General features: G+C 37.4%; 1 protein-coding gene across 7 annotated transcripts in view; it reads right to left on the reverse strand.

The window, feature by feature from the left end:
* The window catches only part of TRAPPC13 (trafficking protein particle complex subunit 13), a 46,746-nt gene that overhangs the window by 24,352 nt on the left and 4,600 nt on the right, over window positions 1–17,794 (reverse strand). For all 7 annotated transcript variants that reach the window (XM_025925084.2, XM_025925082.2, XM_086699878.1 and 4 more), the window contains exons 2-4: window positions 11,227–11,295; window positions 10,613–10,712; window positions 9,411–9,495 (exon numbers count right to left, since the gene is read on the reverse strand). In XM_025925084.2, the coding sequence (XP_025780869.1) occupies window positions 9,411–9,495; window positions 10,613–10,712; window positions 11,227–11,295 (254 nt within the window). The remainder of the gene's footprint in view (window positions 1–9,410; window positions 9,496–10,612; window positions 10,713–11,226; window positions 11,296–17,794) is intronic.

Raw genomic sequence — 17,794 nt, forward strand, 5'->3', positions numbered from 1 at the left:
AACAATAACAAAACTGATTATGATGCAATTAAACTACAGATCATTAACATTAGAGAACAAAAAAGCCTATTAAACAACAGTTTAAAAAGCTCAGAAGATGGCGGCGTAGGAGGACGCTGGGCTCACCGCGCGTCCTGCTGATCACTTAGATTCCACCTACACCTGCCTAAATAACCCAGAAAACCACCAGAGGATTAGCAGAACGGAGTCGCCAGAGCCAAGCGCAGACGAGAGGCCCACGGAAGAGGGTAGGAAGGGCGGCGAGGCGGTGCGCGCTCCACGGACTGGCGGGAGGGAGCCGGGGCGGAGGGGCGGCTCGCCGGCCAAGCAGAGCCCCCGAGTCTGGCTTGCAAAAAGCAGAGGGGCCTGACGGACTGTGTTCCGACAGCAAGCGCGACTTAGCGTCTGGGAAGTCATAAGTTAACAGCTCTGCTCAGAAAGCGGGAAGGCTGGAGGACAAAGGGAAGGAGAGCTGCTGAGCCCCCGGACGACAGAGCTCAGTTTGGTGGGGAACAAAGGCGCACGCCAGCGCCATCTTCCCCGCCCATCCCCCAGCCAAAATCCCAAAGAGAACCAGTTCCTGCCAGGGAACTTGCTCGCTCCGCGCAAACACCCAACTCTGCGCTTCTGCGGAGCCAAACCTCCGGCAGCAGCGGATCTGACTCCCTCCTGCTGCCACAGGGCCCCTCCTGAAGTGGATCACCTAAGGAGAAGCAAGCTAAGCCTGCCCCTCCTGCCCCTGTGCACCTTGCCTACCCACCCCAGCTAAGACGCCAGATCCCCAGCATCACAAGCCTGGCAGTGTGCAAGTAGCCCAGACAGACCACCCCACCCCACAGTGAATCCCGCCCCTAGGAGAGGGGAAGAGAAGGCATGCACCAGTCTGACTGTGGCCCCAGCGGTGGGCTGGGAGCAGACATCAGGTCTGACTGCGGCTCCGCCCACCAACTCCAGTTATACACCACAGCACAGGAGAAGTGCCCTGCAGGTCCTCACCACGCCAGGGACTATCCAAAATGACCAAGCGGAAGAATTCCCCTCAGAAGAATCTCCAGGAAATAACAACAGCTAATGAGCTGATCAAAAAGGATTTAAATAATATAACAGAAAGTGAATTTAGAATAATAGTCATAAAATTAATCGCTGGGCTTGAAAACAGTATAGCTGACAGCAGAGAATCTCTTGCTACAGAGATCAAGGGACTAAGGAACAGTCACGAGGAGCTGAAAAACGCTTTAAACGAAATGCATAACAAAATGGAAACCACCACGGCTCGGATTGAAGAGGCAGAGGAGAGAATAGGTGAACTAGAAGATAAAGTTATGGAAAAAGAGGAAGCTGAGAAAAAGAGGGATAAAAAAATCCAGGAATATGAGGGGAAAATTAGAGAACTAAGTGATACACTAAAAAGAAATAATATACGCATCATTGGTATCCCAGAGGAGGAAGAGAGAGGGAAAGGTGCTGAAGGGGTACTTGAAGAAATAATAGCTGAGAACTTCCCTGAACTGGGGAAGGAAAAAGGCATTGAAATCCAAGAGGCACAGAGAACTCCCTTCAGACGTAACTTGAATCGATCTTCTGCACGACATATCATAGTGAAACTGGCAAAATACAAGGATAAAGAGAAAATTCTGAAAGCAGCAAGGGGTAAACGTGCCCTCACATATAAAGGGAGACCTATAAGACTTGTGACTGATCTCTCTTTTGAAACTTGGCAGGCCAGAAAGAATTGGCACGAGATTTTCAGTGTGCTAGACAGAAAAAATATGCAGCCGAGAATCCTTTATCCAGCAAGTCTGTCATTTAGAATAGAAGGAGAGATAAAGGTCTTCCCAAACAAACAAAAACTGAAGGAATTTGTCACCATTAAACCAGCCCTCCAAGAGATCCTAAGGGGGACCCTGTGAGACAAAGTACCAGAGACATCACTACAAGCATAAAACATACAGACATCACAATGACTCTAAACCCATATCTTTCTATAATAACACTGAATGTAAATGGACTAAATGCGCCAACCAAAAGACATAGGGTATCAGAATGGATAAAAAAACAAGACCCATCTATTTGCTGTCTACAAGAGACTCATTTTAGACCTGAGGACACCTTTAGATTGAGAGTGAGGGGATGGAGAACTATTTATCATGCTACTGGAAGCCAAAAGAAAGCTGGAGTAGCCATCCTTATATCAGACAAACTAGACTTTAAATTAAAGGCTGTAACAAGAGATGAAGAAGGACATTATATAATAGTGACAGGGTCTATCCATCAGGAAGAGCTAACAATTATAAATGTCTATGCGCCGAATACCGGAGCGCCCAAATATATAAAACAATTACTCATAAACACAAGCAACCTTATTGATAAGAATGTGGTAATTGCAGGGGACTTCAACACCCCACTTACAGAAATGGATAGATCATCTAGACACACGATCAATAAAGAAACAAGGGCCCTGAATGAGACATTGGATCAGATGGACTTGACAGATATATTTAGAACTCTGCATCCCAAAGCAACAGAATATACTTTCTTCTCGAGTGCACATGGAACATTCTCCAAGATAGATCATATACTGGGTCACAAAACAGCCCTTCATAAGTTTACAAGAATTGAAATCATACCATGCATACTTTCAGACCACAACGCTATGAAGCTTGAAATCAACCACAGAAAAAAGTCTGGAAAACCTCCAAAAGCATGGAGGTTAAAGAACACCCTACTAACGAATGAGTGGGTCAACCAGGCAATTAGAGAAGAAATTAAAAAATATATGGAAACAAACGAAAATGAAAATACAACAATCCAAACGCTTTGGGACGCAGCGAAGGCAGTCCTGAGAGGAAAATACATTGCAATCCAGGCCTATCTCAAGAAACAAGAAAAATCCCAAATACAAAATCTAACAGCACACCTAAAGGAAATAGAAGCAGAACAGCAAAGGCAGCCTAAACCCAGCAGAAGAAGAGAAATAATAAAGATCAGAGCAGAAATAAACAATATAGAATCTAAAAAAACTGTAGAGCAGATCAATGAAACCAAGAGTTGGTTTTTTGAAAAAATAAACAAAATTGACAAACCTCTAGCCAGGCTTCTCAAAAAGAAAAGGGAGATGACCCAAATAGATAAAATCATGAATGAAAATGGAATTATTACAACCAATCCCTCAGAGATACAAACAATTATCAGGGAATACTATGAAAAATTATATGCCAACAAATTGGACAACCTAGAAGAAATGGACAAATTCCTGAACACCCACACTCTTCCAAAACTCAATCAGGAGGAAATAGAAAGCTTGAACAGACCCATCACCAGCGAAGAAATTGAATCGGTTATCAAAAATCTCCCAACAAATAAGAGTCCAGGACCAGATGGCTTCCCAGGGGAGTTCTACCAGACGTTTAAAGCAGAGATAATACCTATCCTTCTCAAGCTATTCCAAGAAGTAGAAAGGGAAGGAAAACTTCCAGACTCATTCTATGAAGCCAGTATTACTTTGATTCCTAAACCAGACAGAGACCCAGTAAAAAAAGAGAACTACAGGCCAATATCCCTGATGAATATGGATGCAAAAATTCTCAATAAGATACTAGCAAATCGAATTCAACGGCATATAAAAAGAATTATTCACCATGATCAAGTGGGATTCATTCCTGGGATGCAGGGCTGGTTCAACATTCGCAAATCAATCAACGTGATACATCACATTAACAAAAAAAAAGAGAAAAACCATATGATCCTGTTAATCGATGCAGAAAAGGCCTTTGATAAAATCCAGCACCCTTTCTTAATAAAAACTCTTGAGAAAGTCGGGATAGAAGGAACATACTTAAAGATCATAAAAGCCATTTATGAAAAGCCCACAGCTAACATCATCCTCAACGGGGAAAAACTGAGAGCTTTTTCCCTGAGATCAGGAACACGACAGGGATGCCCACTCTCACCGCTGTTGTTTAACATAGTGCTGGAAGTTCTAGCATCAGCAATCAGACAGCAAAAGGAAATCAAAGGCATCAAAATTGGCAAAGATGAAGTCAAGCTTTCGCTCTTTGCAGATGACATGATATTATACATGGAAAATCCGATAGACTCCACCAAAAGTCTGCTAGAACTGATACATGAATTCAGCAAAGTTGCAGGATACAAAATCAATGTACAGAAATCAGTTACATTCTTATACACTAACAATGAAACAACAGAAAGACAAATAAAGAAACTGATCCCATTCACAATTGCACCAAGAAGCATAAAATACCTAGGAATCAATCTAACCAAAGATGTAAAGGATCTGTATGCTGAAAACTATAGAAAGCTTATGAAGGTAATTGAAGAAGATTTAAAGAAATGGAAAGACATTCCCTGCTCATGGATTGGAAGAATAAATATTGTCAAAATGTCAATACTACCCAAAGCTATCTACACATTCAATGCAATCCCAATCAAAATTGCACCAGCATTCTTCTTGAAACTAGAACAAGCAATCCTAAAATTCATATGGAACCACAAAAGGCCCCGAATAGCCAAAGTAATTTTGAAGAAGAAGACCAAAGCAGGAGGCATCACAATCCCAGACTTTAGCCTCTACTACAAAGCTGTCATCATCAAGACAGCATGGTATTGGCACAAAAACAGACACATAGACCAATGGAATAGAATAGAAACCCCAGAACTAGACCCACAAACGTATGGCCAACTCATCTTTGACAAAGCAGGAAAGAACATCCAATGGAAAAAAGACAGTCTCTTTAACAAATGGTGCTGGGAGAACTGGACAGCAACATGCAGAAGGTTGAAACTAGACCACTTTCTCACACCATTCACAAAAATAAACTCAAAATGGATAAAGGACCTGAATGTGAGACAGGAAACCATCAAAACCTTAGAGGAGAAAGCAGGAAAAGACCTCTCTGACCTCAGCCGTAGCAATCTCTTACTCGACACATCCCCAAAGGCAAGGGAATTAAAAGCAAAAGTGAATTCCTGGGACCTTATGAAGATAAAAAGCTTCTGCACAGCCAAGGAAACAACCAACAAAACTAAAAGGCAACCAACGGAATGGGAAAAGATATTTGCAAATGACATATCGGACAAAGGGCTAGTACCCAAAATCTATAAAGAGCTCACCAAACTCCACACCCGAAAAGCAAATAACCCAGTGAAGAAATGGGCCGAAAACATGAATAGACACTTCTCTAAAGAAGACATCCGGATGGCCAACAGGCACATGAAAAGATGTTCAGCGTCGCTCCTTATCAGGGAAATACAAATCAAAACCACACTCAGGTATCACCTCACGCCAGTCAGAGTGGCCAAAATGAACAAATCAGGAGACTATAGATGCTGGAGAGGATGTGGAGAAACGGGAACCCTCTTGCACTGTTGGTGGGAATGCAAATTGGTGCAGCCGCTCTGGAAAGCAGTGTGGAGGTTCCTCAGAAAATTAAAAATAGACCTACCCTATGACCCAGCAATAGCACTGCTAGGAATTTATCCAAGGGACACAGGAGTACTGATGCATAGGGGCACTTGTACCCCAATGTTCATAGCAGCACTCTCAACAATAGCCAAATTATGGAAAGAGCCTAAATGTCCATCAACTGATGAATGGATAAAGAAATTGTGGTTTATATACACAATGGAGTACTACGTGGCAATGAGAAAAAATGAAATATGGCCTTTTGTAGCAACGTGGAGGGAACTGGAGAGTGTGATGCTAAGTGAAATAAGCCATACAGAGAAAGACAGATACCATATGGTTTCACTCTTATGTGGATCCTGAGAAACTTAAGAGAAACCCATGGGGGAGGGGAACAAAAAAAAAAAAAAAAAAAAAAGAGGTTAGAGTGGGAGAGAGCCAAAGCATAAGAGACTGTTGAGAACTGAGAACAAACTAAGGGTTGATGGGGGGTGGGAGGGAGGAGAGGGTGGGTGATGGGTACTGAGGAGGGCACCTTTTGGGATGAGCACTGGGTGTTGTATGGAAACCAATTTGACAATAAATTTCATATATAAATAAAAAAAATAAAAATAAAAAAAAAAAAAATAAAATGTGACTTTAATAGCTGTATGTTTTGATACTATAAAATGAATCTAGCCTAATTTATTTAATTTGGTCCGCCCCCCCCCCCCAATTAGTAGAAATTTGGTACTGATTTGTCAGTACTAAAAGTAAAACTTCAATGAATAAATAAAATTTCACATGAAGTTTTGGCAAAAAAAAAAAAAAAAAAAAAAAAAAAAAAGAAAAAAAAAATAAACAACAGTTTAATATCTGAAAAATCTATTAAACAACTCTTGGGTAAAAGAGGAAATACAAATAAAATGATAGAATTCTTTAAAAATAATCATAATGAAAACGCTACCTATCAGAATCTGCAGGATATATTTAAAGCAGTCAATCAGAAGAAAATTCACTTTTATCAACAGAAATAAAAGAATAAAAACTTAAAAATTAAATCCCTAGATGAAAAGCTAGAAAAGAACAAGGTAAATAATCAGAAGCACAAGAACGGAGCTCATTAAAAGCAAAAATCAATGAGGTAGAGAAAAAACATTAAATATAAATAACAAAAATTCCTTTTTTGAAAAAAAAATTAAAATATATGAACCATGAGCTAGTTTAATCAAGAGGAAAAAATAAAGGAAGCAAAATTATATAAAATAAGGAATAACCAGGGGAAAGTAACACCAAAAGAGAATAAATTTTTAAGAGACTACTTTGCAGACCTGTAGGCAAATAAATTTGAAAATCTACCTCAAGTGAATCATTTCCTAGAATGAAACAGTCTCACAAACTGTTATATAACATTAGACATAAAAAGCTTAAACAAACTGATCACAGGAATGAAAGTGCAAATGCTATCAAGAAACTTCCCCTGTAAGACACACAATCCATAAGATTTCACAGAATTCTATACACCCTACAAAAACCAGATAGTCTAAATGCTCCAAATATATTGCTCCAAGGCACTGAAAATGAAGGAAAATTATCTAAATCTTTTATTAAGCAACCAAAATATCGACACCTAAAATTTGATAGACAACATAAAAATGAAAATATAGGTGAATATTATGCTGTGCTTCCTGACCTATATCCTCTTAAGTTATTTTTAAGTCAAAAATGGCTTCTGTGCATATCGTGAATCTTAATGTCTTACCTGAGAAACTATGATAACTCTTGGGTGGGCACTGCACTGTTCAATAAACATTAGCTGCTATTATTATTAAACACCCCTATCTTTATGGAAATTCAGATTGAATAAAGCCAACAGAAATATAAATACATATTTTACAGTAAGTATGCTATTATATTGCTTGTTCTTTTCAATATTAACTTAAATCATATGCATTTGCTGATTCACTCACCTTATGAAAATAAATTCATCCTTTACTGAAATGCCAGGAAAAAAGTGTATGTTCTCAAAGTTCTCAGAGTCAGAACTTTTCATAATAAATGTAGAAGCTGGCAAACTTTTTCTTTAAAGCTCAGATACCAAATACTTTAGACTTTAGAACTCCCCAGTTGTAGCTTGAAATGTGCCACAGATGACACATAAATGAATGACTGTGGCTGGGTGCCAATAAAATTTTATTCATGGAGACTGACATTTGAATTTCATATAATTTTCACCTAACAAAGTAAGATTGTTTCTTTTCAATCATTTGAGAATGAAGAAACCATTCCTAGTACAAAGGCCCTATAACAACAGGCAAGAGACCAAATTTGGCCAATATGCTATATAGTCTGCCAACCCGACCTAATAAAAGGCAGAAACTCCATTCATAGTATAACATACATTTTGCATCCGGTTTCTGGAAGTTGGGTAATACATGAAATTTGGCATTATTGGCTCTCCGAGGACCTTTTCAATTCTAATACTTGCTGATATTTTCAAGCTCATATTTTTTAATGTTTATTTTTGAAAGAGAGAGTGTAAGTGGGGGAGGAGCAGAAAGAGAGGGGGATAGAGGATCCAAAGGTCTCTGTGCTGACAGCAGGGAGCCCGATGTGGGGCTCAAACTCACAAACCCTGGAGATCATGACCTCAGCTAAAGTCAAACAAACGCTCAACCGACTGAACCACACAGGAGCCATTTCAAGCTCATTTTCATGGGACTTCCCTTTTGTCAATGCTCTAGTAATCTAAACTCACCATGTGAAGACAGCTTTGGTGCCTTCTCTCTGACCTACAGTAAATTTTTACTTTATGTCCTTTCTCTTTCTGAATAAATTTCAGATTGTTTGAGTTAGCATAGTCTACCTCTTGACTTCTTTTTTATTAAAAAATTTTTTTTTAGTGTTTTATTTATTTCTGACAGACAGAGCATGAATGGGGGAGGGACAGATAGAGAGGGAGACACAGAATCTGAAGCAGGCTCCAGGCTCTGGGCTGTTAGCACAGAGCCTGATGCATGGCTCGAACCAGTGAACCATGAGATCATGGCCTGAGCCGAAGTCAGACGCTTAACCAACTGAGCCACTCAGGTGCCTCACCTATCCCTTGATCTCTAAACTAATGTAACAATCTTCTAGCTGGTGTCTTTGCTATAAACTATCCCATATAATGCTTTCATATCAATCTTCCAACACAGTGTGAATACCTTTGCTGACTGCCCACTGTCTTAAATTTAAAAAAGAAAAAAAAGGCTAAAACCTTCAGCTATAACCTTTCAAGAAACTACACTTTATGGCTACTACACATCTCTATAACTTTACCTATTTCTTCTTCTTCTTCTTTTTTTTTTTTTTTGTTGTTTATTTGTGAGAAAGAGAGAGTGAGCAGGTAAGGGACACAGAGAGAGGAGGACAGAGGATTGGAAGCAGGCTCAGCACTGATAGCACAGAGCCCAATGTGGGACTCGAACTAACCAACGGTGAGAACATGACCTGAGCCAAAGTTGGACGCTTAACTGACTGAGCCACCCAGGCCCCCCTAACCTTACCTACTTCTATCAAGTGAATTCTGTTCACTGCTACAAGAACACATTATGGATTCCTATGCCTCTGCTCCTCATTATCATGTCCCTCTTTTTCTCTAAATCCCACCATTCTTTAAAGATCCTGTTGTGTTCCTTCTCTTCCAATAGGCCTTTGTGATTGATGCAATCCTCTGTGATCTGTCCTCCTCTTTCAAATTTTATTATGTTTATTACAAATTATTAACAAAAATTTAAATCCGTGACTGGTACATTTTCTCACCCAAGCTATCAAACCTTGGAGGACAAGGAAAAATGATTCTGTGCTTAGCATAGTATCTTAAAGTTTTAGGAGTTCAGTTAATGCTTGTTGTTAATGACAATTAAGAAGTCCAGTATCAAATGCATTTTAATGAAGTTTCAGAAACATAAGAATAGAAATTAACAAGCTAAAAAAAATATATATCCCAAACAAGAATGCCACTTACTTTTACTAATATATCTTTAACAACTTGATTGCTATCATTATGAACGCTGATATAACTGGAAAAGGTCTCTCCCAAAAATATATTCCTGTGAAATAAAATAAACTTTTAGGCAGAAATGCATTCGAGTTTTAACACAAATATTCTACTTGAACACCACTGAGAACTTTAAATGGAGAAGAATTTACTAAAGGATAGAGATCAGTTGAAATACCGCTTCAGCATTCCTTTGTGTATCTTAGACAGCTCATTCATTACCCAGTACAATTCAAAATACTGACTTATTCTATAAAACATGATATATATCTAGCCCTCAACTACTGCACAGCCACTTTCCTCAGATATAAGCCACTAAAATCAGATCCATGTTACAGGTCTTTTGACTAATTACTTAAGAGGCTAGAAAAAGACAATTTTTGAAATAACTTATTCCCTGAATCTAGAGGAGACCCAAGTAATTGGTATGAGTATTTTTTACCAATTTGTTTTATTTTTCTAAGTTGTTCTAATACAAATAATGATTACTGGATTTACCTTATGCTTTTATTGAAGTATATTTTATAAAAATACATGTTTATAAATATGTATTACAAAAAAATACAAAAATATTTTACATGAATTTTTATATGAATATATTTCCAAGCTTTCAAGACACTAGTCACATTCTGTAAACCTTTTTTTAAAAACCTGAAAAATTCCATGTGGTCTTAAATACTCTCAGTTGCAAACACAGTGAAACCAGAAGCTTCTACCTCATTAATAAACTAGAATAAGAGAAGAGCTAGCAGTAAGAAGGAATAAAAATTGAGAGTTCCTAATAAAAAGATAAGTCTGATAACTTATGCTGGGAAAGAGCTGTGTAAGTGAACAAAAAGTTGCTTCTGAAAGACATTTAGATGAAGTCAGTTAAAATAAAAGGAATACATGGTCATTAAAAAATACAGTAAGATCTAAAGAAGAAAGTTAAAATTTTATCATCCTAGAAACCCCTATTAATATTTTGGTAGGTTTCTTTTCTTTCTTTTTTTTTTTAAATAAAAACTTCCCCGAATCATATAGTACAATTTTGGTAAAACTTTTTTTTTTTTTTACACCACTTAAATGTACAGCAGTATTTTTCCATTCTATAGTTATTTTATGAAAACATAATTTGTAATGGCTTTGAAGTACCGTTGCATGCTTTATGTCAATGTTATCATTCTTACCCAAAATTCTGTGGTAAAGTCAACATTTCTCCCAACATTAAAATTTCTGCACCATTTACGGTTGAAGGATCATCTCTCATGAGTTGGTTAAAGAGATCTCCTATAGAAAGAGAAAAACAGAAAATTCTAACATCTATGTTGTGAGTTTTACGTCCATTAAAGAAATAGCTGGGAGAAATATTTAATTAAAAAAAATTTAGTTTGTAACCTTCACTACAACAAATGTGTGCCAAAAAATTCTACTTTCACAGAGAATGAACACTTCAGAAACAAAGGAAAATGAAGGTCATGAAATATAAAATATAGACAACTCCAGTAATTTTAAATAAAGGGAATGCTAATACACATGTTGATGGAACATTTGAGGATAAATAAAATTTTAATATCATGACTATAAATATACTCCTCTTGTTGCCATAGGATAGCAACAGTCTCTTGGCTAAGAAATTATGAGTGAGACCTACCACTTAGAAAGCCACCACTCACATCATATAAAACCAGACAATAAAGAATGCAGCAAAGAGCATGAGACTGGCAAGACTATGCTTATTGCTAGGTAATACAGGCAGTCCAGGCTGCAACTTTTCCCTAGGTGCAAACAGAACAAAACATACCAGGTAAGTCCTTTTCTTCACATGTTACTGGAATATTGGTGAATAAAGTAGGTTTAGTTAACCGCATCACTGTGAATTAAAAAAAAAAAGAAGAAAGAAAAATATTAATATTGCTTTGGGCCAGTACTCCCAAGTTGAGAGCATATTTCAATTCTATACTAACATCAAATATAACCTAAAAGCTTCCTAAATATTATGTACTTCCCCAAATAACACTAAACTATTATTAAATATTACTAAAATAGTAATTTATAACAAAAAATCTTACATGATTTATTTACAACCTCATTATAAAACTGTAAATGTAATATACCACATAATAGAAAAAGTGGAAAAGAAAGGAATTTTAAAGCTTAAGGTATATGAGAACAAGACTTTAAAAAATATCCTGAGTGACTTCACTGTGAACAAAATATCAGCCTTACAGAGAAAAAAGTTTTGATGCACCATTTTGAACATCAAACCATAATTTTACACCAAAAGAATCTTTGTGAGCTTTCTCTCTCAGTTCTAATCACTGGCCACTGGAAGTTCAATAAGTGGACCTGTAAGTAATATTTTTCTATACAGAAATTACAAAGGTATCACTTAACCTATAGCTCTTTAAAATTCCAATTAAGGGGAGCCTGGGTGGCGCAGTCGGTTAAGCGTCCGACTTCAGCCAGGTCACGATCTCGCGGTCCGTGAGTTCGAGCCCCGCGTCAGGCTCTGGGCTGATGGCTCAGAGCCTGGAGCCTGTTTCCGATTCTGTGTCTCCCTCTCTCTCTGCCCCTCCCCCGCTCATGCTCTGTCTCTCTCTGTCCCAAATAAATAAATAAACGTTGAAAAAAAATTTTTTTTAAATAAAATTCCAATTAAAACTAAGATTTGTTCTTGGGACATAAAAGAATGTGTCTAAGTTTAGAAAAACAAGTAAAAATAAGCTAAGGAAATTAATGGGAAAAAATGAGGAAGAACTGGATTTACCATATATTAAAACATTTAAGTCTAAAATTAATTAATTGGTTTATTAATGTAAGACTATACAGATATATTAGTTTAAAAAAAAAGATTAGGATGCAGCCAAAGAAATCAACATTATAAACTGCTAGAACTGTTTAGCTATCTAGAAAAAATTTAAAAAATTAATATACAAATTCATTTCAAATATCAAGTAAAATGCCTACATATCAAATAGTTAACAGGCAAAAATTAAGCACAAAAAGGGAAAATTTATGTAATTTAGTTTAGTGTGGATAGGACATCCTAACTATTGAAACTATTGAAACATGCTAACTACTGAAAATCTTTTTCAATTATTTCTAATGACTGACATTTGATCACATCAAAATAAAGACCAAAATATAACATTAAAAATCATACAAACTTGTAAAATATTTCAGAAAATGCAGGGGTACCTAAGTGACTCAGTTGGTTAAGTGTCCAACTCTTAGTTTTGGCTCTGGTCATGATCTATCTCATGGTTTGTGGGTTCAAGCCCCCTGTCAGGCTCTGCATTGACAGTGCAGAGCCTGCTTGAGATTTTCTCTTTCCTTCTCTGCCCCTCCCCTGCTCATGCTCTCTCTCTGTCTCTCTCTCTCTCTTTCAAAATAAACAAACTCTAAAAAAAAAGTTCATTCAAATCAAACCCCCAAAACTTTAGACTATTGACCTAAATGGTTATTCACAGTATAAGTGGTATTCATTAGCATATGTAAACATGTATCACCTAACTACTAACTAGTTATATCATTCATATTAAATTTAACACCTTTCTCATCTTGGTCTCAGCTTAAACATCATCTTTTCAAAAAAGAAATAACAGCTCACCTACTTCTTTCATAGCTCCTTGTATTCATCATGGACTGATACATGTACTTATTTACAACACTATGATCCAAAGTCCATGAGGTTTAGGCTCTTATGTATTATGTTTAGTTTTGTGGCTTTGTTGCTTGACATAGGTTCTGGCACCTAGTATATTCAACAGATCTTTGCCAAATGAAAGAATGAGTAACTCATCCAAATCCTCAAGTAAATGGTATTTTGAAGATGTAAGTTTCATGAACCAAGGGCACTAAACAACGTTATATTAAATAGATGGCTTTTGAGAAGTGCCTGGCTGGCTCAGTTGGTAGAACATGTAGCTCTCGGTCTCAGGGTTCTAAGTTCAAGCCCCATGCTGGGTGTAGAGCTTACTTAAGTAAAGTAAAAACAAAATAAAATTAAAAGTAAAATAAAGTGGGGCTCCTGGGTGGCTCAGTCGGTTAGGTGTCCGACTTTGGCTCAGGTCATGATCTCGCAGTTCGTGGGTTTGAGCCCCGCATCAGGCTCTGTGCTGACAGCTCAGAGCCTGGAGCCTGTTTCATATTCTGTGTCTCCCTCTCTCTCTCTGACCCACCCCTGTTCATGGTCTGTCTCTCTCTGTCTCAAAAATCAATAAACATTAAAATAAATAAATAAATAAATAAATAAATAAATAAATAAAATAATATAAAATAAAATAAAGTAAAATCATAATATACATAGATAGCTGCTGATATAGGCAACAGATGTTAACCTTAAAATTTCTGAAATCACTTGCAGAGCTAATATTTAATGAGCATTTACTAGTGCTAGACTGTGCTAAATATCACACATTCAAGTCTCAGGATTACAAATTTGGTACCACTGTCCACCTTTTATACATAAGAATAATGCTTCCAGAGGATAATTTGCCTATAAAAGATTATATAGGGGCACCTGGGTGCCTCAGTTAAGCATTGAACATTTGATTTCCGCTCAAGGTCCTGAGATGGAGTCCTGCATCAGGCTCTACCCTGGGCTGGAACCTGCTTAAGATTCTCCCTCTTCCTCTTCCTCATGTGCTCTCAAAATATATATATGTATACATATATATATATACACATATATATATTTGTATATATACATATATATACATATATATATTTGTATGTATACATATATATACACATATATATACATATACATATACACACATATATATACACATACACACACACATATATATATGTTTATAAATTTTTTAAAAAAGACTACATATCAGGTGGCAGAATTGGATTTGAGCTCAGGTAAATTCACTTGATTCAAAAATAATTATCTGGGGGCATTGGGTGGCTCAGTTGATTAGAGGACTGTTGGTTTTGGTTTAGGTCAAAATCTCAGGGTTTATGAGACAGAGCTCCACATCAGGCTCTGTGCTGCACAGAGCCTGCTTGGGATTCTTTCTCTCTCTCTCTCTCTCTGTGCCCCTCTCCTGCTTTCTTGCTCTCTCAACATAAATAAATAAACATTAAAAAATAATTCTCTGTATGATTAATTATAAGCTTAGGGTCATAAACCCAGAATGTAAGGCCTTACCAGAAACATCTTATGGGAATTCAAAACAGGACTATATATCAAGGAGAATATTTAACAGGTAAAGATCACTGACCTGGCATGGGAAGTGTTCGGGTAGCTGTTTCTAACTTTCTACTTCATTTTTTGGCTATTTAGGGTCTTTTGTGGTTCCATACAAATTTTAGGATTGTCTGTTCTAGGTCTGAGAAGAATGCTGGTACAATTTTGATTGGGACTGCACTGTAGATTGCTTTGGGTACTACTGACATTTTAACAATATTTGTTCTTCCAATTCAATGGAAAAGTTTTTCCATTTCTTTATGTCTTCTTCAATTTCTTTCATAAGTTTTCTATAGTTTTCAGCATACAGATCTTTAACATCTTTGGTTAGGTTTATTCCTAGGTATTCTATGGTTCTTTGTGCAATTGCAAATGGGATCGATTTCTTGATTTCTCTTTCTGTTGCTTTATTATTGGTGTATAGAAATGCAACCAAGTTTCTGTACGTTAATTTTGTAACCTGCAACTTTGCTGAATTCATGTATCAGTTCTAGCGGCTTTTTGGTGGGGTCTTTTGGGTTTTCCATGTAGAGTATCATGTCATCTGCAAAAAGTATAAGTTTGACTTCTTCTTTGCCAATTTGGATGCCTTTTACTTCATTTTGCTGTCTGCTGATGCTAGGATTTCCAAAACTATGTTAATCAACAATGGTGACAGTGGATATCCCTGTCGTGTTCCTGATCTCATGGGGAAAGCTCTTCAGTTCATTTTTAATTAGGAAAGCAGATTTAAATTATGCACAACCTGAAGGGGATATAAAAGGGCTGTAAAAATGATATATACAGTTTTTCACAATCTAAATATCTAACACTCTAAGCTCACTTTTTACATTTATTCATTTATTTATTTTGAGAGAGAAAGCACAACTGGAGGAAGGACAGAGAGAGGGGAAGAGAGAATCCCAAACAGGCTCCATACCATCAGCACAGAGCCCGACTGTTGGTTCAAACCCACAAGCCATGAGATCATGACCTGAGCTGAAGTCAAACACTTAACCAACTAAGCCACCCAGGCTACCCTCTAAGCTCACTTTTAACACCAGGTGGTCTTTATTCCCCATTTTTTTTTCATTTCAGAAGAAGCTAAATCTTAAGACAAAATACACTCTCAAATCTTGAAACACTTTTTTAAAAGTGTCCTTGAAAACACATGATTTCACTCATATGTGGAATTTAAAAAACAAAACAAACAAGCAAAAGGAAAAAAAAGAGACAAACCACGAAACAGACCTGTATAGAGAACAAATTAATGGTTACTAGAGAGGAGGTGGGTGGGAGCATGGGTTAAATACACGAAAAGGATGAAGGAATGCACCTGTTGTATTGAGCACTAGGTATTGTATGGAAGTATTCAACCACTCTTTCGTACACCTGAAACTAATATTACATGTATGGTAACTAATTGGAATTTTTTTTTTTTAATTTTTTTTTTTCAACGTTTATTTATTTTTGGGACAGAGAGAGACAGAACATGAACGGGGGAGGGGCAGAGAGAGAGGGAGACACAGAATCGGAAACAGGCTCCAGGCTCTGAGCCATCAGCCCAGAGCCTGACGCGGGGCTCGAACTCACGGACCGCGAGATCGTGACCTGGCTGAAGTCGGACGCTTAACCGACTGCGCCACCCAGGCGCCCCGGAATTTAAATTAAAAATTATAGGGGCTTCTGGGTGGCTCAGTCATTTAAGCATCCAACTTTGGCTCAAGGCATGATCTTTCGGTCATGCCCCGAGATCTCTCGGTTCAAGCCCCGCATCAGGCTTTGTGCTGACACCTCAGAGCCTGGAGCTGCTTCCAATTCTCTCTCTCAAAAATAAACATTAAAGAGAAAAAAAAAAAAAAAAAAACTTATAGAAAGTGTCTTTGAGTTCACCCAAACATGTAGCCAACTTATTTGCTTATTATATACTCAAATTTCCATTGTGTATCAAAGTCTTATTGAGGCTAGTTTTTGCTGATTCTATGATTTTTATGGTATGAGACAATAAGGGGGGGTAAAAAACAACCCTCTATTAAAAATAAAAAGTTCCCAAAATAGTATTAAAAATATATTTTCTTCAGGATCCCCTGAGTGGCTCAGCGAGTTAAGTGTCCGACTTTGGTTCAGGTCATCATCTCACAGCTCCTGAGAGCGAGCCCCGTATCTGGCTGTCTGCAGACAGCACACAGCCCGCTCCAGATCTCTGTGCTCCTTTCTCTGCCCCTCCCCAACTTGCCCACATGCTCTCCCTATCAAAAATAAATAAAAATTAAAAAAAAGAAACCTTTTAAAAATATGTTTTCTTCATATTTTGAAAGAGGGTAAAAATCAGCAGGGGTGGAGGTGGGGATAGCAGTGGGTAAGAAACACTATCATTTTATGGACTCAAAGAAAACTACTATAAAGCACAGTTCATTATAATGCAGATTCTTAAACACAAACTGGGAAAGCCCTGTTAGTAATATAAAACTATCTCATTATTTGAAGGAAGATCCAAAGTATGCCCCTATCAAATACAGACTTAAAATGCAGTATTTCCTGTCTTATAACAAATTAATGAACCTCAAAAATTACACATAATGTTGGCTGGAAAAGAGCAAATACCAATAAAAGCAAGGCTTAAAAAACAAACAAACTGGCAGACGGAGTGCCTGGGTGGCTCAGTTGGTTAAACATCTGACTTTGGCTCAGGTCATGATCTCATGGTTGTGGGTTCGAGCCCCACTTCAAGCTCTGTGTTGACAGCTCAGAGCCTGGGGCCTGCTTTGGATTCTGTGTCTCCCTCTCTTTCTGCCCCTCCCTTGCTTGTGTTCTCTCACACTCTCTCTCTCTCTCATAAATAAATAAACGTTAAAAAAACTGTCAAAGGAACTCCTAGGTGGAATTTAAAAAACAAAACAAACCAGCTAAAGGAAAAAAAAGGTAATTGATAGTCTTATATTCAGCTCTGAATGTTAGATCAGGTTCTTAGTCAAAAATTGAGGAGGCCAAAAAGAGTATGTGACTTTCAGCCCAGTGCCAAGTCAAATATTCACTGTACACAGCAAATAGTGTCATGTATAGAGCCATCCTCATTGGAACTCACACAGACCCTTGATTTACTTATGAAATTCGGGTTTCATCTATTATCTTATAAATAACTTTTAGAAATTTTCAATAAATTATGAAAAAGATAGGCTTGAGGTTACAA

The sequence above is a fragment of the Puma concolor genome, chromosome A1, assembly GCF_028749965.1.
Source record: "Puma concolor isolate L17-30 chromosome A1, mPumCon1.1.hap2, whole genome shotgun sequence".
Taxonomy (NCBI): domain Eukaryota; kingdom Metazoa; phylum Chordata; class Mammalia; order Carnivora; family Felidae; genus Puma; species Puma concolor.